The 23,079-nt window shown below is 39.3% G+C and overlaps 1 protein-coding gene across 3 annotated transcripts in view; it reads right to left on the bottom strand.

Annotated features, from left to right (window-relative positions):
- Positions 1 to 23,079, bottom strand: part of LOC149253129 (sister chromatid cohesion protein SCC2-like) — a 360,249-nt gene that overhangs the window by 151,525 nt on the left and 185,645 nt on the right. For all 3 annotated transcript variants that reach the window (XR_016267058.1, XM_089459872.1, XM_089459873.1), the window contains exons 16-18: positions 8,319 to 8,609; positions 8,036 to 8,188; positions 7,588 to 7,757 (exon numbers count right to left, since the gene is read on the bottom strand). Coding sequence is in view for 2 of the 3 variants with exons in the window: in XM_089459872.1 (XP_089315998.1) it covers positions 7,588 to 7,757; positions 8,036 to 8,188; positions 8,319 to 8,609 (614 nt within the window). In the remaining variant the exon portion in view is untranslated. The remainder of the gene's footprint in view (positions 1 to 7,587; positions 7,758 to 8,035; positions 8,189 to 8,318; positions 8,610 to 23,079) is intronic.

Raw genomic sequence — 23,079 nt, 5'->3', positions numbered from 1 at the left:
AAATTCTAAAATAATGTTTCTTACCAGTGAATATTTCTTCGGGAGTCTTGGAGTCCAATGCTTGATGAGGGCATCGGTTTTGAACATATATGGTAGTATTTGCATCTTCATCCCATTGGAACTTTGGAAGGCCTTGATCATGAAGCATGGCATGAACTGATTCTACAATAGAGCGATTCTTCCTTTCAGCCACACCATTCTTCTTAAGAGTGTATAGCGTTGTAGTCTCCCTCTTAATGCCAAATTCTCTGCGATAATCTTGGAATTCATTGGATTCGTACTCAGTCCCATTATCAGTCCTCAATATCTTGATTTTCTTTTCCAAACACATACCTTTCCATCAAATAATGCCACCTTGAATCCTTTGTCCTCCATGGCTGAAATGGACACCAGGTTCTTCTTGAGATCAGGGACATATAATACTTATTGCAAATGAATAGTGTTACCTTGATTCAATTAAAGGGTAACATTCCCTACTCCCTTCACGACATAGGTGGCATCGTCTCCAAGGATGATCTCCAAGTTTGTCTCCTTTTCTATCAGATTAGAGAAGGCTTCCTTGTATCTAGTGAAGTGCCTTGAGGCACCACTATTAATCAGCCAATTTCCCAAAGTGTCTGGAGGAGAGGCAGTGAAAAGGGTCGATATAAGATAGTACTCTTTTTGCTTATTGTTAACAACATTTGATTCTTCATACCTGGAGTTCCTTGATTTCTTGGAGGGTCGACTATTTCCTTGATGTCCCACATTCCTCTTTCCTTTGTCATTGGACCTGCCATTCCTTTGATCGTTGCTGTTGAAGTTGCCCCTAGAATGATTGTGATCATCATCATGAGATGTGTCCCTTCTATTTTGACACTCCCTTGCATAGTGACCAAACTTATTGCAAACAAAGCAACTGCTCTTCCTTCCTCCCTTAGATCCAGGCTTTCCATGGAAATGACCTTTAGACCTTGCATTATTTCTCCTTCTGGCATGAGCAGAGAATGCAGTTGTGTTGCCTCTACTATAAGGCATTTCTTGCTCCACCATTCTTGTTTCTTCTTGAATGCATCTCGACATCAATTCTTCAAACCCTAGAATTCGATCATTGTTGAGTATAGTGGTTCTAAATACATACCACTCAGGTGGGAGTCCTCAAAGGGTAGTGAGAGTAAGTTCCATGTCAGGAATGACTTCTCCAATCGAGAGTAGATCATTCTTGATCTTAGTAATCCTCAAGAAATAGGGTTGAATGTCCTCGTCCTTGCCCTTCTTAATATCCTTTAACTTATTCTAGAGAAATAGAATTTGATTAGCATTACTAACCTTGAACATGCCGACCAACCTGTCAAAGATCTCCTTGGAGGTCTTAAATTCAGAAATGTAGGCCACCAGATGCTTGTGAATGGAATCCCTGATAATCTTCTTTTCTTTGACTTCAGCCCTATTATACTTGGTCTTAGCAGCAGTCGGTGCATTTGAAGGAGGTTCAGCGATTTTACCTTGCACATAGTCCATCACTTCTTTTTCTTCCAAGGTCAAATCAAGAGACATCTTCCATCCATGATAGTCAGATTTATCATGGAGCTTGTCTTGAGCTGGGAAGTAGGATGAGGAACCCATTGAGCCTTTTGTCCTTGTCCAACTGTCTTTAGTGATTGCTCTTTCACTCTTGCATGGGCTTTGTCTTCACCTTAGCTCTCATACCACGTTAATTTTAGGCAACAATGGTATGTTCTATGCTTTAGAGCAATTTTACTTCAATTTCTTTATTAGCCCAGCACCAATATTCAGATTAGCAATCACATCAACATGACAGTAAAATGCAGATAGAACATAAACATAAATAGCAGAAGACAAGCCAAGACAAGAGGACACAAGATGTGGCACCAGCTAGGGACAAACCCCAATGTGGGGAAACCCTTGATCAAATCTTCTTTTAGTCTTCAATAGTTCAACAGAGAGAGATAGTACAATTTAGAAATCCGATAATTTATAACAGCATCAAAAGATCCCTAACCAGAAAAGTCAACGATGGTCAACAGGGCAGATTTGACCCTCAGCAAATCAATCAACTTCAATCATCTTCGGCCTCCAAACAGCAAGATAAAACAACCCTCAAAACAATCAAATTCATCCCTATCAAAGTCTAGTCAAACAACCCACTTGCAGTCAACCATAGCTGCATTCAACGATGGTCAATCGTCAACGTTTAGCCTCCTTTTTTGTGCCCCAAAATGCGGCCTGCCCAGACAAAGATAGCCCTCACAAAAACGCAGTTAAAGGAGGTCAATGCATGCTGGTCAAGACTTGGTCAAATTGTCCAAAAATTCGGTCTCCTGAAATTTCAGCCTCATGAAATTTTGGACGTGTGGAGAGAGAGAGGCCCAGAAATCTGTACCTAATCAATGAGGAGAGAGCGAGAGAGAGAGAGAGAGAGAGAGAGAGAAGTGTGAAGATGAGCGTGTCCAAATGAGGTTAAGTCACCTTCTATTTATATGCAACATTGAGGATGAATAGATGTGATTGTTGGGCTTCTGAGCCTACATAAGTTCGCTGGCCGGCCTTGACAATTTAACCATAATCAAAGTAAATTCGTAACTTTATTTGTACATGTCATAATCGAATGATCTATAGATCAATCCTACACCTCTCGGAGAGAGGAATCCAAGAAAAATATCACTTGTCATAAATAAGATGACCCATGTGGAGTTTGGCCCTAGTTGCCAATTTTAACATAACACCACCTCAAAAACCCACTACCAAGATTGTTGCTTTATATTTTTACTTGATAAGACAAAAATATTTAACTTTGATATTTTCCTTGGTGTAGGTTGATTCTTCACGTTTTGTATATTTTACAGATCTATGTGCATCACTTGCAATCTATTATGAAGCTTTGATGTGCAATTGACTCTCATACAAACAAGCACTTTTTCATCTTCACTTAACAAGGAGTTTCTTGATGATCTAAGACTAGTTAAACATGTTAACGGTCAATGTCACAAATTCTAGAAGAAAACAAAAATCTTCTCAAGATGAGAAAAAAGGAGCTTACCAAGATAAGGGCTAAAAGTATCATTGAATCATATGGACAACCTTTTATAGAGTCCATATTTTACCTTCATTGTTCTTTTCCAAGTGAATACTAGTTCCATCCAAATTTGATTGGTAGAAATAGGCCAAATCAATCTTTATGGTGAAGTATGCCCCGCTCGATGGATAAAGAAGACAAATTATGCAAGGAAGGAGGCAGGCATGAAATGTTTGGCCAACCCCTCATAAAGTACATATTTTATCTTCATTGTTGTTTTTGAAGCAAAGGCTAGTTCCATACAAATTTGAATGGTAACCAAAGGAAAAACCAATCTTTATGATGAAGTGTGGCCCCTCAAACTGATCAAAAAGGCAAACTATGCAACAAAGGGAAAAATGATATTTAGCTCGAGGAGCAACCATTTAGGTCCAACTTAAGTCAGCTAGTTCAAATTCATGTTCAAGTTTGACAAGCATGAAATTCAATAAAATTTCAACAATGAAAAATTAGCTAAAAAATAAAATACAGCATTGAGTTCAAGAGACTATAAAGGGTGAACTGATGCAATTGCTACCACTAAACGAAAACATGGTATGTGGGTTGAGCAAGGCCCTTGGGAATGATGTTGACTACTACTGTTGACTGAAAACATTGATGCCAAAAACTAAAATCATGACTGCAAAATGAAGGAGAAATAGTAAAGTTTAAACTATGATCTAATCCAAGCCTTCAACCTTCAAACCATATAACCTCTTCCTTCAGAGGCTGGTTTGTAGCCTCCACCTTCAAACCCTAGTCAAAAAATGTTCTGTAGCCTTTACTGTTAGGACTCAAATGAAGCTTGTAGCCACATGGTCTAGTAATTTAGCATATTGCTGCGAGCATAGTTTTGCAGCAATGTGAGAGAGAGGAATAAGGCAGAGTCACCATCAAGAGAGCTCAAATTAATCAAGTTGTAGGATTAATGCAGCACAACAAATAGCTGCATAGAAAGGCGGAGCAAGGGTTGTCTTAGGTGTTTTTTTAACCCTTGAAAAGCAAACATCACAAATTTTCGACACATGGAAACGAGTTTTAAATGACTTTATTCGCAATTTTATTCAAGCTCAAATTTTCCTTAAAATATGTGGTTAAGTTCGATGCACTTGAAATTCAGCGAATCTCAAATTGGAACTCTGAAATTTGTTGAACCAGGTGAGTCGGGCTCCAAAATTGCATTCAATTATTCTGTGGTTAATAGACATCACATCACTCTTAACAATTAGATGTTGAGATTAGCAGTCAAGAACTTGAACCACCATAACCAACCAAGAGTGTGATATAAAGATGTGATGAGATATGTAACATCAGAGTCATATATGTAATGTGCATAGCCTAACGCTCCCAATCTTGAATATGTTAGTAGACATTAATGGCAGCAGCAAATAGAAAACTGACCAATCTAACATTTAGATGTTAAGGTTAGTGGTTATGAGGTAAAACCACCACAACCAACCATCTCGTATAATGATGTAATGTGGGATAATATGTTTAGAGTGGTATATGTAATGTGGCTAATCCACCTCAAGATCGCATGCATATACTTGTTGCAGCATCAATAGCAGATAAAATTCACTATTGTCTCGACATTTATGTGCCTTATATTAACCCATGATATCTATAGAACCATAAAAATCCTCCATGGTATTACAGCACCACTAAATATAGAGGCCATAAAGAATGACATTGACCCAAATTTTGAAACATCGGGGTTATCACACAGAATAAAGAGAGACACCATCAGCAAATCAGGAGGCCATCAGCAATGCTCTATATTCAAACTAAAAGACAAGTTATGTTTAGGAATTAATGATTGTTTTTAAATTGCAAAATCAGCAAATAATTATTTTTGAAGTGACTCCATGGTGGGAGAATTATAACCAAAAGAGATACATTTTTTTCTAAGATGACAGACCTGATTCATTCAACAGAAAGTGACAGCATACAACCTCTCTGTGAAATGTTGACTGTCCATGACAGGGCAACTGCAAGCAGAATAACATGAGAGAAACCCAGAGGGCATCCTACAGGAAGATATTGCAGTAAAACAATATGACTGCACAGCAGCAGCAAAATACAAAGAGAGAAGCCTGTTTTTCTTGCACCAATCACACCAGCAAAATAAACAACTGTAACTTGCACCAGCAGTCACATACCCTGTTTTTCAAACCCTGAAGCACTGGTTGCATCAGAAGAGATGAGAAAAGACAGTAAATGAAAGAAAAAAATCACATGAACAGCAGCATTGTCAGAGTGAAATTTTGACCACCAGTCATCTGAAACTTCAGAGAGACAACAACATGAATGTGCCCTATACAGTAGAAATCCAATGACAGACGTGTGGAACTAGAACCCCAGTAAAAGTGATGGACATTTTTTTTCAAAAATACGACATGAAAATAAAAATAAAAAAGCACCCTGAAAGGCATGGCAGTGGAGACACAAAGACAGAACAACAAACTAGGGTAGAAAAAAGTGAATGCATTGATATGACAGCATAGTCGTACACTACACAGGCATGTGCATACAAGATCATGGAAGAAAATTCCAAATCCATTTTGTAATTCCCATTTAAATTTGAAAATCAGGGGCGTTAAATATCTGACAAAGACAATTTCTCTTGTAACCTGCAAATATATGAAAACTTTGATAGGTCATAAATGTAAGCATGTACATGAACAAGTCAGAACAAAAGTAAGATGTGACATTTTAATACTTGAAAACTGTGAGGTATGAATTGAAAATCGACTTTGTTTTGATCACAATATGGACATGAATATTTTCATCACAAGAAATGTTTGAGAGTCTGGTGGATAAAATTATGAAATTGCAATTCTGCTCGAAGCCCACACAACACCGATGTGTTTCTAGGTTGGAACTGGCCATTCTCACCCGAGCAGCAAAGAAAACAGAAATCACATTAGATACCTAATAAGTGAAAGGACACATTAAATTTCATTGCACTCCAATTCAATATCCATCTCCCCTTATAACCAGTGTCTTAAGATACGGCCGCCTCAGAACCGACTCGGCCGAGTTGGTCCGAGTCAAGGCCTCACTAGGTCGACTTGGCCTGTGAACTGGTTCGGCCAGCCGGGTTATTACCGAGCCGGCCGAGTTGTTAGATGAGTTGGTCCGAGTCAAGGTCTCACCGGGTCGACTCGGCCTGTGAACCGGTTCAGCCAGCCGGGTTATTATCGAGCCGGTCGAGTTGTCTAACAACTCGACCGGCTCGGCTGAGTCCAAGCCTACTCGGCCTCTTCACACAGTCTCTCTCATCGAATGAAAAATACGGCCTCCCTTTTGCTTACAGTGTACAAGGAATTTAATGCAAGGAACAATCAACACTTCAGAACTCTGACATATATTTCTCTGCTAGAATTAGAACTCCTGTAGCAGGCTTTTCTACCCTAGACAACTCACTGAAGCCTCCTGAAAATCATGCTGTAGCATGCTCAGACTGGCCGGAGAATTGTGCTGCTGAGGCCCGAGATTCTCGGCCTCTTTTTGGCTGACTGTTGGATGAGAAAAGTGATGCCTATACACTGCCTATATCTCAGAAAACAATTCGACTTGGGTGCTTAAGTTTATAAAACTGCTCCTTAAGATTCAAGCCTCCTCCAAAGCTTAAGCTCAACCTCTTGAGATTCGAACCAATGCTAAACTCTCTCTTGTTCTCTTTGCTCCAGAGGTTGATCCAGATGATCTTGGCTCCTCTAGCAGTAGCCAGTAGTACTGGTCACAGTTTACTTTTGTTGTAGAGGCCATTTCTAACCTCCTTGGTTATGTGTTTTTGTTTTGATCTCTATATCATCATCATGTATGTATTGGACAGTGCACTGGGTGCCATTTTGATATAATGGATATATACATGAGCCTACTTTGATCATATGTTGTCTTCTATCTATATTCTAATGCTGTGAGTTTGGAAACATGAATGAAAATCTTTAAAATTGTTTTTTTATTTTAAAAAAAATATTTAATGTATTTTTTACAATGACCGAGTCATTGAAATCGAGCCGGCCGAGTCGGAGTCGGAGTCGGAGTCTACCCTCAGCCGAGTCGGAGTCGGAGTTGGAGTCAGAATTTTCACACACAACCAAATGTGATTTATAATTATAGTAATATAACAAGGAATGTTAACTTGAGAGAGTAGTATTTTGTTATGTGGATTTCAATTATTCGCACAACAGGCTACTCTACTTAAAAAGGAAAAAACAGACCTAAAGAGAAAAGGAAAAGCCACAGCAGAATAAGACGCAATTTTACTGGCAAAAAAGAAACTGCTTTATAGACAGTACTCTCACCAACAATGTCGAAATGGTTTGTACTCCTATTATGAGAGAGTGAAATTGTAATCAAAATAACTCAATAACATTTGCCCACTCATACACTAATAGCTAAATATTAATATCTCCCAATCATGGATAATTAATTACAAATTTACTTCAAAATTCAAATGCATAGCACTTAGAGAGAAAGCACATATGGAAAGCAATAAAAGCACAGTAGCAAAGACAAACACTGACTTTATACATGCGTGTACAACTGATAGGAAAGGGTAGCGGACTATTAGTTGTCTCAAGTCACGCTCCAGTTCTTCAACAAAATTCGGAGGTGGCCTTCGGAGTAAAGGAAGGACTGCATCAATAACAAATGCAATGCTTTGAAGCAGCTGGGCAACTGCACGATTATCCACCTGTATAATCAGAAAAGAATGCCAAGATGATTGCAACCAACCAAAAAAATCTGAGAACTGCAAACATTAGGAAGTGGAGTTCACTGTAAAAAAACACAAGAAGACACCAGAATGACTTCTCTTCAGGTGGCCTTTCATTCTATACCATATTTCATAAAAGAAATCAGTCAATGTCTTCAGAATGCATCTTTCGTAATCTTTACTGACATTAATTCATTGATGCAAAGCAAGGGAAATATTTTGTAACCATATAGGATGAGTAAGCCTCAAATGTTTACCTGAGTTTTAAGGTAAGGCTGAAGAGTGATCACAAATCGTGATGGATCAGATGCTGGTGTGCACAAGGTTGGATCCACAGTGCAAAATGCATGCAAAGCCAACACATATGGAAGTGCACGAGTTTCAGATTCCAAGCTATTTGATTCTTCCACCTAGCAAAAGAAATGCCACCAACTAATCCAGTAATGGAAGAAATTTAACTTCTATGTAGTTAAACGATTCCTAAAATATGTATACAATAGTATATTAACTCCATAAAAGCATTCAGATCAATCAAAATACCTTCAGAATACTTTCCAGCAAACATTTGCACATCAATTCACACCGATTTCGGACAGATGCTTGTAACACCACACTTGTTCCAGTGCTCCTAGGACAGAAATCCAAAGCCAAAGTACGTTTGATGATAGTAACTAATGGTTGATGGTTGTTCAGCATAGCTAACACATTGACTAATTGCTGTGTCCGTTCTGCTATTTCTAGTGGCACAATACTTCCATCACCAAAAAACTCAGCTTGTACATTTGAAGGTTCTTCAAACCATAACTCATAGAATGTCTTGCACACCAGATCCTGCAGACAGATTCACAAATGCATCAGCGGACAATATGATGTACCAGCAAAGGACATTGAAAAGTAAAATCCCGCTTAACCTTTCCTTTTTTTAATCTCATCTTAACCTAAATAATCATCCATGACAGCTTCCCAAAAGCCTTACGAAAAGGTTCCAAGACAACTTCATGAGTCCAGAAAAGGAGGAAAACTGCATAGACCAAAGTAGCAAAGCAAGAACACTAACATTAATTGTAAAAACAAACTGTAAACATCGCCTTCTTCTATAACTATTATCTACATCAAGCAGCTATTATGCAGCAGGGGTGCTGAGAATTAGTAGGTGAATTCTGAATAACATGCCACATTTGTATATTGCAATTTGCCTCCTTAACATAGGAATTATGTGATCCCCAAGGGAAATTTGCCCTAGTTTTTCCCTGGAGCTCTAGGGTCTTCAACAAGATTTCTTTGAAACAGAAATTCACTCAATAGTATAACATATGAAATATAGTACATAATAAGTTACACTCTTTACTTCAGCAACATGAAATACAATATACAGTATTATGACTCAACCAATTAATAGAACACTTCCAGTACAAGTCCAGATTAACAGAATTTGATCAACAGACAGATATACCCTAACATCCTAGCAAACGACCTGAGCTGCAGATAATTTGTAATTCCTTGCAAATTCTGTCATCAGAGGTGACCAAGTAACCCCAGGTCAAAACCCTACCTTCTGCTACAAAGATTATTCCAGAATCCCAGACTTCAACTTCAGGAACAATATCAAACACCTCCAGATGATAATCAGCTGTTCATGAACTGGTCCGAAATCTGACCCAGTATATGCCCTAATTTTTAGCTTCTGAACTGCCTCAGGAAGCCTGCCGAGTTCTGCTTCAGGGCACGAGTTTCCTCGGGGATCTTTGGGCCTGTCACAGCCTCCCAAGTGCCTCAGAAACCCTCTGTATCTGTCTCAGGAGTACGCACAATTTCAGTGACTATGGCTGGATTATAGAGTATTAGCCCTCTGAGTAGCTTCAGGAAGAGCTCAGATTTTTCTTATATAACCTCGGATCTGACGCAGATTCTAACCAGAGCTCCATTGTCACGGCCCCACGCTAGTGGCGACTCAAGTCCACGGTGGGCGCGGTGTGGCACCGACTGACTCTTTCGTTTCACCACTGTTACAGTGTTCGGACTACGCCTATAGCTCAACACTTAGCCAAATTCTTGTTCAAGTGTTCTTTCAATTATTTATGCAGTGGAATTACTTAACTTCAATTATCTTCAGAAAACATGCAATATCCAATAAACAGCAATAAACAGTGTACACAAAAGTTTATGAAGGGAGAGGGCAACTCCTCAAACAAGTATTCCCCAACTGTTATAAAATATTAAAACATCAACAAATATAATACAAGTTTGTTTTACAAATTTACAAGAGTGTGGCAATTGCCTGGTGTTATGTAAAAACTAATTGTAATTATTAGGTTATTAGGCAAACTGGTGTTAAGTAAAAACTAATTGTAATTATTAGGTTATTAGGCAAAGGGCATGATCAAAGATCATGCCCATTCACCAAGAAATATCCAAGGCTGTATTTAAGCCAGGGCCTCTCACTCCGTAATGCATCATTCACTATATATATATATGTGTGTGTGTGTGTGTGTGTGTGTGTGTGGATTCCTATTTAAGTTGAGTTCCTGTACGCTCCAAGTGGTACCAAAGCCAGTCGTGCTGCAGCTCTTGTGTTCAACCATCGTTCGCTGCCCGTACAACTCCACACCGTTTGGCCATCATTCACAACACCCTTTGCCGCAGGATCGTCTGCTTCTACACTCACTATCTGTCGACCCCTCTGGATCATTCGCGTGTTTTTTCCTTCCGCCATGTTGTACGTTTGAGCTGCGTCCAGTCAACAACTATTCCAACCACAAATTGCCTTTGTCTTCTCCGTCGTCCTCAATTTCATCCACTGCCTTTATCTTCTCCATCATCCTATGTCTTCCTTCTCCACGTCGTCGCGTCCTCCATCTTCCTTCTCCACGTCGTCTGTCGTCTTCCTCGTCCACCATTGTCGTCTTCCGTCCACCATCACCCTTTTTAACTATTTAACATGGATCACTCTATAACTATATTATATAGTTATAAAAAGCAAGGTTGCACGAAATAGGGAAACGGGTACAAGTTTCCGAAATGGGTACCGTTACGAAACACGACCCCCCGAAATTTTGGAAACGGGGAAACGCAAATATATATATATATAGGACATTTAAGAAATATGTGCAATCATAAAGCATATATGATACATTCTAATTTATTACATTATGATAAAATTGTCAATTGTCAATGCATAAACTATAAGTCTCTAAATTTACATCACATCTACTCATGAATGATCACTTAATGAAAATAGAAATATCCAAAATCAGCCACGAGAAATTTCTAATTTCTTGTCTCGTGCTTGATTGGGAGTCTCCTCCTACATAGTCAAATGACCTTAGTGCTCTTGATTAAATACAAGTTTCATACCCTAGTACCCTACATGCTCTTGATTATTGGGAGTCTCCCCTGCATAGAGGGCTTGGTTCTCTTGATTAAATACAAGTTCCATACCCTAGTACATGATAAAATCCAATGGAAACATTGCAATCCCCCAATCCTGAAAAACAGATAAGTCTGCTAGATTTTGAGTGAGATCTAAAATTCTACTTTCTCCATATGAAATCCAATGAGGGCGAAACCACTCTCAAACATCCCGAGTCATTTCATGGTAATGTTAAAAATTTAATTAAAAGGATGAAAATGAAAAATAAACGAGAATATCACTTTTACTTTAATAATTTAACATTACCATGAACTGCATATGCCTCAAACTTCTTGATGAACTGCATATCAACACTAGGGCAAAAGTTCACTTTTATAACTTTAGACAGGCATCTAGAAGCAACTAGAAGTCATTAGGAAAACCTAATAATAAATTAGAAAACAAATAAAAATAAATAAATAAAAAAACACAAGTTACAAGTGGAAACATGCGTCGTACGGTCGTGAAACGCGTTTCCGGCCATAATGGCCACGTTTCCGCATCGAGAAACATGCCAGTACGGCTGGAAACGCATTTCACGGCCATACCACACGCGTTTCAGGGTTTTGTTTCCATTTCCATACGAAAACGGCCTCCTACCCTATGTTTTCTACAACTTAGATTAAAAGTAATATTTAAATAAATTGTTATATATTTATAAAACTTAAAATATATATATATATTATTTTTTTAAATAATAATAATTATTATTATTATTATTATTTAAAAAAAAAGGTTTTCTTTAATAAATATAAAAAAAAACAATAAAAAAAAATAGGTTCTAATTAAGGAAAAAGTTAAAACTGGCGAACAAATATACACCACCACATACCCATTCAATGTCGTCGTCTATGACAATGATTGATTTTAGCAAAAAATTAATTGATCTTGAGAATAGGGTTACCAGCCATTCCGATTATTTTAATAAAAAATTAATTGATCTTGAGAATAAGGTTACCAGCCATTCCAACGAGATCAAGGAGCTCCAGGGTACGACAAAGAGGATAGAAAGCTCGAGCAGAACCATAACGAATTTAAAAGGGATCATGCAATCCTTCAAAACACGGTGAATGAAAATCATAGTCAAGCGATGATGGTACTAACCTGTATCTGTGACAAGTTAAAAATTACACTTGATCAAATACCCCAGAACAATGAGGCTACTCAACATCTCAATTCTCCAGATTCGTCAAAATCATCTAACACACATGAGAATCCCGAGGCATCGTCCACGCTTAATCAAGGAAATAGTAACACGAATGTTTCAAATAAGCAGCTCTGGAATCCATACACCAATATGTCATTTTCAAGTCAACACCCTTTCTTCACCCTGACGATAGCTACATATCAACGAAGAGCAAAACTCGAACTATCCAAATTCGACGGCAACGAAAAATGCATTGTTGTGTGCCTCAATAAAGCAGAACAATATTTTGAGATTTATGATATTGACAATGATGATGAAAAGATCATGCATGCTTCCATGAAAATGGAAGGCGAAGCATATAATTGGTATATGTGGTGGAAGAAGACGACACTTGCTATCAATTGGAAGAAATTTAAGGATGTGTTCTTTAAAAGGTTCCAAGGTGTCAAGGAAGAAGAGTTCTTCTCAACACTTACCATATTGTGACAAAAAGGAGATGTGGACGAATACACTCGAGAATGGGAAACCTTGGCTACACGAGTACCTGGATTATCAGAATCTCATCTCATTCAATCATACATCACAAGAATAAACCCCATCTATAGGCAGAACTTGAGCTTCATGACATTACTACAATAGAAGACGCAAGACAAAAAGCGAAAGCCGCTGAAAAGAAATTTGAAAAGATGCAAAACGCAAAAGTTGAAAGAGTATATTCAAGATGAAGATTTCCCCAGGCTACAAACACAGATAATACAAGATATGTTCCACCACATCTTCGTGAAGGAGACAAAACCAATTTGGAAATGCAGAGAATGAAAGAAGGTAAATGCAGGCGTTGTGGCGAAAAATGGGACCCGAGACACAAATGTGCTAAAGGGAAAGAAACCAAGAACCTGTATACATGTGAAGCAACCAATGATTCCGACAATGAAGAATCTAACATAGAAGAAATTGAAGACTCACCACAATTCGCTCCAGAACTAGATGATGAGAGTATTCCACAAGTGTCACTGTCAGCCATGACAAGTATATCACAACCTCAGACATTAAAATTAAAAGGGCATATCAAGAAGAACAATGTGATGGTTTTGATCGATACCGGTAGCACTCACAATTTTTTGGATTCAACCATGGCAAAAAGACTCAACATTTTCTCATTCCCCATGCCCAACATGAAGGTGATGGTAGCTGACGGTAAGAAAATTGAAAAGGTAGGGAAATGCCATAAAGTCAAACTGCAGATTCAAGACTTCAATTTAGAATCTTCGTTCTTCATTGTACCATTAGGAGGAGTAGACGTGGTCTTAGGTATCCAATGGCTACAAACCCTAGGGACCTACTCTGCCAACCATCAAAAGAAATTTATAAGCTTTAAATGGGAAGGACAAAGGTACAAGTTATATGGATTTCAAGCACCTGAGAATCAAATCATATCATCATCCCAAATGATGAAAATGATTCAAAAAGGAGCACCAGCTTATGTAGTACAATGTCATCAATTAGAAATGTTAACCTCAAAATTGATCAACGAAGAAGCACTAGAAGTACAAGAACTAATTCAAAAGCACGAAAAAGTATTCCAAGACCTGCCCATGAAAATGCCTCCTAAAAGAGAAATCGAGCATACAATAGAAGTCAAAGCAGGATCAAACCCCGTCAACATCAAACCATATCGATATCCACATCATCAAAAAACTGAAATTGAGAGATTAATCCAAGATATTTTAAAGTGTGGCATCATCACAAAAAGTAAAAGTTTGTATGTTGCTCCAGTTGTATTGGTGCGTAAGAAAGATGGATCATTCAGGTTATGCAGCAATTATCGAGGACTAAACAAAATAACAATTAAAAACAAGTTCCCAATTCCCTTCATCAATGAAATGTTGGATGAACTACATGGTGCTAAATACTTCTCAAAATTGGACTTAAGGTCAGGGTATTACCAAATCAGAATAAGGTTGGAAGATATACCAAAAACTGTGTTCTGAACACATGAAGGTCACTACGAATTTAAAGTAATGCCTTTTGGGTTAACCAATGCACCGACAACATTCCAAACCACTATGAACGAGTTATTCCATCCATATCTAAGGAAGTTTGTGTTAGTGTTCTTTGATGACATTTTAATTTACAGTAAAACTTGGAAGGAGCACCTACAACATTTGGAGAAAGTTCTTACGCTATTGGAAGAGCATCAGTTCTATGCCAAGAAGTCAAAATGCACATTTGGGAAGGAAGAAGTAGAATATCTCAGACACATAATATCCTAGGAAGGAGTAAAAGTGGATCCTAATAAAATCAAGGCTATAAGGGAATGGACCAAACCAGTTAATATATCCAAGCTAAGAGGGTTCTTAGGATTGACTGGATATTATCGAAGATTTATTAAAAACTATGCACATATAACCGCACCCCTAACAAACCTTTTAAAGAAGAACTCATTTCAATGGAATGAGGAAGCAGGAAAGTGTTTTGAAGAATTGAAGGAAGTTATGTCTAATGCCCTAGTATTGGCAACTCCAGATTTCTCTAAACCATTTATCATTGAGTGTGATGCTTCAGGTTTCGGTATAGGAGCAGTGTTAATGCAAGATGGGCATCCAATAGCTTTTGAGAGTAGGAAACTCAATAAACGAGAACGTCTTAAATCTACATACAACAAAGAAATGCTTGCTATTATGCACGCACTAGCCAAGTGGAGGCAATATCTTTTGGGAAGTAAGTTTTCCATACGAACAGACCATAACAATCTCCAGTACCTCCTCCAAAAAAAACACTTTCCGAAGAACAACAAAAGTGGATTGAAAAAATTGTTGCCTTTGACATGGAGATATTACACAAAAGGGGAAAGGACAATGTAGTGGCAGATGCCCTGTCTAGGAAAGACGAAGAACCGACACTACTTGCAGTTTCGGTTGTTGTCCCTGAATGGCTTAATAAGATTCGAAGTGAGTATGCAAAAGATCCAGAAATAAGTGCTATAATCAATAACCTTCCGCACAACTCAAAATTTGAATGGAAGAACGATATTCTATGGTACAAGGGAAGAATCTATCTGAATTCAAATTCCAAGTTTAAAACCAAGATCCTCAAAGAGTCACATGATTCACTATCAGCCGGACATGTAGGATTCTTTAAAACTTACTATAATGCACGCCAGTCATTCTTTTGGAAGGGAATGAGTCACGATATTCAGAAATATGTAGTAGAATGCGATAAATGTCAAAGGAATAAAAGTGAAAATATTATGACACCCGGACTACTTCATCCCTTAAACATTCTAAATCAGAAATGGGAAGAAATATCAATGGACTTTATTGAAGGTTTACCTGTATCTAATGGTAAGGATAAAATTCTGGTAGTAGTCGACAGACTCACCAAGTATGCTCACTTTATTGCAATGAAGAAATCAGACTCAGCAAAACAAATCGCTGAGATATTTTGCAAAAATGTTTACAAATTACATGGATTTCCAAAGGTCATTGTAAGCAATAGAGATGCCAAATTTAAGGGTAATTTTTGGAAGGAATTATTCAATCATATAGAAACCTACCTCAAAATGAGTTCCGCTTCCCATCCTCAAATAGATGGCCAAACAGAGGTTATCAATAAATGTCTAGAAGCCTAATTCATTGTTATGCAAAGGGCAAACAAAATAAGTGGGTTCAGTGGTCACACCTCGATGAATGGTGGTACAATTCTACTTACCACACGTCGGCAAAAATGACTCAATTTCAAGCTTTGTACAAGTACGAACCTCCAAAATGGAAGGACCTGGCTATCATGCAGACAAAACTACCAACTGTTAAAAACCAGCTAGAAGAAACCCAAAAGGTCATCCAAACTCTAAAAGAAAATTTAAATAATGCAAGAAACCGTATGAAGCAGCAAGTTGACCGAAACAAAACCGAGAGAGAATTTGAAGTTGGAGAATGGATATTTGTCAAGCTCCAGCCATACAAACAGTTGTCCTTGAAACGAAAAGGAAAAAATAAAATGGCACTAAGGTTTTATGGACCATACCAGATCAAAAAGATCAGCCAAGTTGCATATAGTTAAAGCCTTCCGAAGAAAAGTCATGTCCACAACATCTTCCATGTATCTTGCCTCAAAAGGGCACTCGGTAACCATCAATTAGCACAAACAATGCTTATGTCCTTAGATCATGAAGGAAGAGTCATTTTAGAGCCAGAAGGTATCATATCCACAAAGGAAAATCTTGTGTAATCAAGGAATACCTGATCAAGTGGAAGGACTTACCAAAAGAAGAAGCTTCTTGGGAGACTAAAGCATTTCGTCAAAAACATCTGTCATTATGTATGCTTTGAGGACAAAGCATCTTTTGGGAGGAAGGCAAAGTTATGTAAAAGCTAGTTGTAATTATTAGGTTGTTAGGCAAAGGGCATGATAAAGCATCTTTTGGGAGGAAGGCAATGTTATGTAAAAACTAGTTGTAATTATTAGGTTGTTAGGCAAAGGTCATGATCTCACCAAGAGGTACCCAAGGCTATATTTAAGCTAGGGCCTCTCACTCTGTAACACATCATTCATTATTCATTAATAAAATATATATATATATGGATTCTTATTTAAGCTGAGTTCCTGTATGCTCCACCTAATTGCACCAGCAACTCGTTCACACAAGTCTTCCCAAGTCATGTTGTTATACCTGCACTGTCACCCTCATCGTGTAGCCATGTCTGCACTATTAAGATGTGCCACCTCTGCCTACACTACATGCAAAACGTGCAGCTTATGCCCGCAGTATCAAGGAACCCCAAGTTCTACAGCTGCGACTTACAAAGTCACCCATTCATAAATATGCCTATCCTACTCGCCCTAGGCTGGTGCATGGCCCAGGCCGCTGCTTGTTGCATGCAGCCGCACTATTTCGCCCAGGTCGGCCTATTCTGCACGCTACCCTGAACTGTCTCGTTCACCCTTCGCAATTTTGTTCTTGCTTGAACTTGTGAGTTGCTTGGTTGAATGCCTTTGGTCGACTCCCTCTCCTCCAATATATACCTGCTTAGTCCACTCCAATTAACTTGATCTGACACGTTATATCTTGGTGAGTCAACTTACATTCTGCGATGCGCAGGTGCCCTTTGCCCGTGCCTTAGCCCGCACGCTATCTCTGTTGCTGGTCACTCCTTTGTCCGCACGTCACGTCACTACTGCTCGCGTCTCACTCGTCGCTACTGCCATGTTCGCCTAGCCGCTACAACTATTCGCGCTCTACACAAGTCGAGCGGGCGCCCGTCGCCTTTGTGCAACACGGACACACGCCCCTCAACTCGATTCGGTTAAGCACGCCTACTACACCCGACTTCGGTTTTTTGCCTCTCCATATGCTCGTGGGGGCGCTCGTTGGTTGTAGTGCCAACTCAACGCCCTGACATCCTCCCCCGCTTTAAAAAGGTTGTCGCCCTCGACAACACCATCTCTGCAAACTCCATCACCAATTCCAAATGTCCCAAAGTGTCACCAGCTCCAACTTCAATCGTCCCTGTTGTCATCACACGAGACTCCATCAAGGCTCATGACTCGATATGGGTAAGACTGGCCACAACTCGTGACAACATATCGCTGCAACTCATATCGTGCCAACTCACCGCATGTTGTCGTCATCGTGTGCATTGTTGCTGCCATACTCCAACCTAACTCAAACACATCTCAAGACATTGCCAACCGCCATGACTCGAACTAGTTGGGTAGGTAATCCAACTTTCACATCCAACTCATGAGAATGTACCTCCTCATGCCTTCATTAGTCATTTCCCCTGCACATTATCACATCCTCCAACTCGATTAAGAACTCTTCCCATCTCCACACATCATTTCATCAACCAATGCTCATCATGCCACATCCAAGTCCATGAAGAAACTTCATCTCATTTGCGATATGTATCCTATCAATGTTATCGTCCATGTGTTGTCCTTGGTTATAGACCAACAGCCACATCCATCTAAGCATCACTTCCTTTTGCTATGAGGCCTTTTCTCCAAAGACCCCTTTGTCGTCACCCATCTCCAAAGGTCTAGTGCATGGCAAGGGCCAAGATGTTTCCTCCATGACTCTCAACCACCCATGTGTCCAATTAATGTTGCGTCCTCAAGTGATTGTGCACAGCAACAACCTCTTCCTTCGTACATCCAATCTTCTTAAGTCTTTCTTTCGTCAATTGAAAATCATAAATGCCCATAACATATCTACAATAATCCACTATGGTTGTTGGATCTCTACCTGCATACTCACCTCCTTCGCTTGACTTAGAAGAAGCACTCAGACCTCCTCTCTCTTTGGCACTTCCTTGGTGAAGACTTATGGTAGAAGTCACATCCTTCTTCTTTGCGATGGGTGAAGCCATCCCTCCACCTCCATCCTTCTTTTCCTTCATGGCTCGTGCAACAAAGTCGAGCATCCTCTTCTCCTTTGTTACTTGAGTCAAACATCCAACCTCCTGCCGCTCCACATGTTCATGCTTCATGTTCGAGTCTCTCTCATACAAAATCATCGAAGCAATCCTTGGACGATACCCCAAGCAACTCTTCCTTGTCATCGGCATGATCATGGTTTTCCCACCAGCTGTAATCAAGAGTATGTCACAGTCCACCATTGGTATGGCTTGTGCTGCTACTAAGAAGTCCTGCCCAAGACCATAGCATGATCATCCATCTCAATCACCCTTAGATCCAACTTTCCAAACCATGAACCCATCTTCACCTGCGTATCCCTTAGAATACCTGTCACAGCCTTCATGCTTGAGTTAATAGCCTTGAAAGCACTTAATTCCCTTTCAATTCCAGCTTTCAACTTTAAAGTTTTCGTTGCTTTCTTGCTAAGGAAACTGTTTGTAGCTCCTGTATCAATTAATGCAGCAAACTTCCTTCCAACTGTCTTTCGCCTGTTTCCCAGAATGTCACACGTGTGAAGTCAAAGAGAGAGAGAGATACTTGAGATAAATTTGTCCTTTGTCCTACTTTGTCCTTCTTCTTCTTCGCTTGGTTGCAAAAAATATATCTTGTTGTGTGTCAGATTGAATGGCGCCTTTTAGAGGAGGTTGAGTGTCTGATATATAATGTTTTGCTTGTCCGAATGGGTGTCTCTTCACTAGTGCCGACTTGACATAAAGGAGCCAAAAATTCAAAATTTGAAATTTGAAATTTTCTCTTTTGAAACCCACATGAAGAACATGTCTTATAACAATTATTTCAATGGCTAATCAATAAAAATGACATTTGAACATGTCTTACATTTTCATTATATATTTCAAGGGATAAAACATTTATTATGATCACTGACCATAGTTACAAAATTCAACAATGGGCTGATCCAAGGAACATGATGACGCAAGCCACAAAAAAGAAATCAGGGAATGGTTTGAAGCAGGTTCAAGTGGAGAGCTGACTCAAGGGTTCGAGCATAAGGTGCTTAGAAGAGCCATTGAGCCGACAAGGCTACAAAGAAATTGAGCCAAGAGAAAGTTCAAAGACTCTGATGTGAGCTAAGGTGAACAACTAACTTGGGGATTCGAGCCAACGAGGCTGAAGAGAATCATTGAGCCAATGGGAATGAGGAGAGTTGTTGAGCCAATAGGGCTGAGGACGACAAGGGGTGAGGCTTTTTACATGGAATACCTCTCGCACAACATCCTTATCATGCCAAGACGAAAGATAAAATTAAATATCAATAAACAATTAAAAAAAATAAAAATAAAGTAAAAACAAATCCATTCCACTATGGTAGGTGACCACTGACAACACAGAGAATATTGTATTTCTCATATGAGCACCATTCAATCTTATAGGAATGGAAAAGAAACAGTCACGAACCTGTTGAAATGGAAGGAAAGGGCATAGATTACAACTACCGGAAACTAAATTCATTGAGGAGCACACTACCATGAAGACTTATGACTGAATGTCTTCAACAACAATACTCAATCTCAAATACATCACTTTAGAGGGCACAAGACCCTTTGCCCCTTTCTCAACACAACAAATGCTGCCAGAGACGAGATATTCTGTCCTTATCCAATTTTCTGCTCATGGTCTCAATCTAATCAGTGTAACCCTTTATGGAATGTTTTAGATATATTAATAGTAGTTTGATTTTTGATATGTACATCCTGCGATGTCAGTCACATATCTTTAGTGTCTGAATTTGAAGCTGAAGACAATTATTTTCATAAATTCATTTTTATTATCAAACAGAAAATGGGCGTTGGCATTTTATGGAATGGTCTATGTTACTGTCAAGCCATTCAAATAATGTGTACTAAAATATTTATTGTGTCAACTTTCAAGCTTTTATGCATTTAATTACATATGTTTTCTGCACAACTTTTATTTTAACAGTGCTGAGCCCTTTGTCTTCCCCAAAATTGGGTCGTTTCTCCACCCAACCCTGCCCTGCAGTCATAGAAACTCCTCCCATGTTCCCCATTCCTCCATAACCAAAACTGAGTGCAATGTAGCAAAACGCTTTAGGTATATGACAAAACCATTACAAAATCGCATATAGCAGATTTCAAAAAATCAGGATTGTCACTGGACAAATTCCAAGCCATGCTATAATGCGGGCAGACACTAACTGAAAATGTGCACCTGAACTGTAAGTTTTATAAACTCAAAATCAAAATATGTCCTAAAGATGACACAAAGGGATATGCATATGGTCTTGCTTGTTAGTTTTTGGTAGCATCGGATGTGCTCTAACCATGAAAATTTGTGGAGAGGCTAAAACACATGAGTTCTAAAGAACCCAAAAACCGTTTGGTGAAATTCCACCCAGATTGTATTTCATTAAAATAATTAATATTTTTAATGGGGTTCCTAAGTCTAAACTGAGGAAAATTAAAGTATTAATGGGTATTCATCAAAATATGGGTGAGAATGTTCTAAAAAGCGGATCAAGTCAAGTTTTTAATCTTAGCCATTGATTAGAGATTTAATTTCGGCCGTTGAAGTATCAACGAGAAAAGTATAAGAAGGAGGCTTGGGGTTCATTCAGGAACACACCGAGAGAACGAATTGATCTAGAGTTCGAAATTTTTGGGGCTTGGAAGCTGAGAAATTCGAACTAAGTGATCATTCTACAACAGAGGGGCAGGGATAGTTCGGGAACACTGGGCAGAGAGGCAAAGAGCCACCAGTGGAGGCAACACAGCACCTATAGGGACTGACATTGGGCCCAGTTTAGGCCCACATAGGCTGGATACAAAGCCAGAAGGGTCAACGCAGAAGGGAAGTTGCCTTCACGCAAAAATATGGCACTGTCGGGGAGCTACCAGAACAACCGGGAGAGGTTGACGCAGAAGCTCCAAGAGGCAGAAGAGATAGCGCAAGGCTAATGCAGAGCCTCTGAGGCTAACGCAGGGCCATCACAGAGATAGTCAAGGGTTTGCCAATTCTGCTGCCAGATCAGCCGGAAACTGCCGGATGAAGTGAGGTAATCCCACTCAGTTTTTCGCCATTATATTTTTCTTTGTAACTGGATTGTCGGGAGGGCAACCAACATTGTATTCAGAACTACTACTTAATAATATAAACCCTCATATTTGCTGCACTGGTTTTCTCGCATTGGGTTTTTCCGGGGGACTATTTTGTCCAAAAATAACGGTGTCCTATGTGTCTTGTTCTTTGCTCAGTTTCTTGTTTCATGTAATGAAATTAAATTGGTGTAGGTTGCAGAAGTAATTTACTCCAGTATTTTTCAAAAAATAACTTGATAATGTATATTAAAATCGAGTAGGAGAAGTAAATTCAGTTTTGCTGTAGTAGGGGTTCCTTGAGTATAGGAATTTTCACCTGGCATCAAAGCATTGATTTTGAAACAGGAAGAGCAAATCCAGCCCTGAGTAGAGAGGCCAATAGTTGAATTTGGCAGCAATTTGAATCCCCTTGAAGGGATTACGCAGTCCTTACCGGGAATGCAGATATTCCGAGGAAATCTCTCTCTGAGAGAGTCGACAAAGATACGATTTCCTATTCGTGAGCTTACAGAGGTAGAGGAAGTGATGCAAAGCCTCAACGTAGTGCTTGAAGGGCACAATTTCTGTCGAGGCAGAAATCCGTCGGAAAAGAGCGAAGACAAATAGAAGGGGAATTTTCTCCTCAGAGGACTTTTCTCACCAAAAGTTTGAATTTTTCACTTGCCAAGCAGCAGACCAATGTTGCACAGTGACTAGAGGAGTCAATTCGATAGTTTCTGTGAGATGGCATCACTTGGACTCAGAGATCAGTGCAGTTTGGAAGGAGCTTTCAACTATGTCATACGGAAGACCAGAATCTTAGTTGTTCTGGAGGAGTATTATCTTAAATCTTACGTCAAGAGTCTTGTGACTGTTCCCGCGGACAATGATCAAAAGAAGAAGTACAAGGTTGAGCAGGCAAAGGCGAAGAGGTACATAATTGATGGAGTTCGAGATCATGTGGTCTCACACTTGCAGGGCAAAGATACAGCCCAAGAAATGTGGAAAGCTTTGTTTTCATTGTATGAAGGTTCTGCCGAATAGCGGAAGATGTACTTAGAACAAAAGTTGCAGCGAACATTGATGCAAAAGGGGGAAGGGGTTAACTCCTATCTTCAACGTCTTCAGGACACCAGAGACTAGCTTGTTGTAGTGCGGTATACTCCTCAATCTACCGCAATAGTAAGGACGGCCCTGAATGGAGTCTCGGATGAATGGCAAGTCTTCGTCCAAAGTATATTGGGCAGGGAAAGACTACCTTCATGGGAG

The sequence above is a fragment of the Pinus tabuliformis genome, chromosome 7 (genome assembly GCF_031772625.1).
Source record: "Pinus tabuliformis cultivar Carrire ecotype Pingquan chromosome 7, CPIR1, whole genome shotgun sequence".
NCBI classification, from domain to species: domain Eukaryota; kingdom Viridiplantae; phylum Streptophyta; class Pinopsida; order Pinales; family Pinaceae; genus Pinus; species Pinus tabuliformis.
Note: the sequence above shows the minus strand (reverse complement) of the source record. Positions and strands in the feature narration are given on the sequence as shown.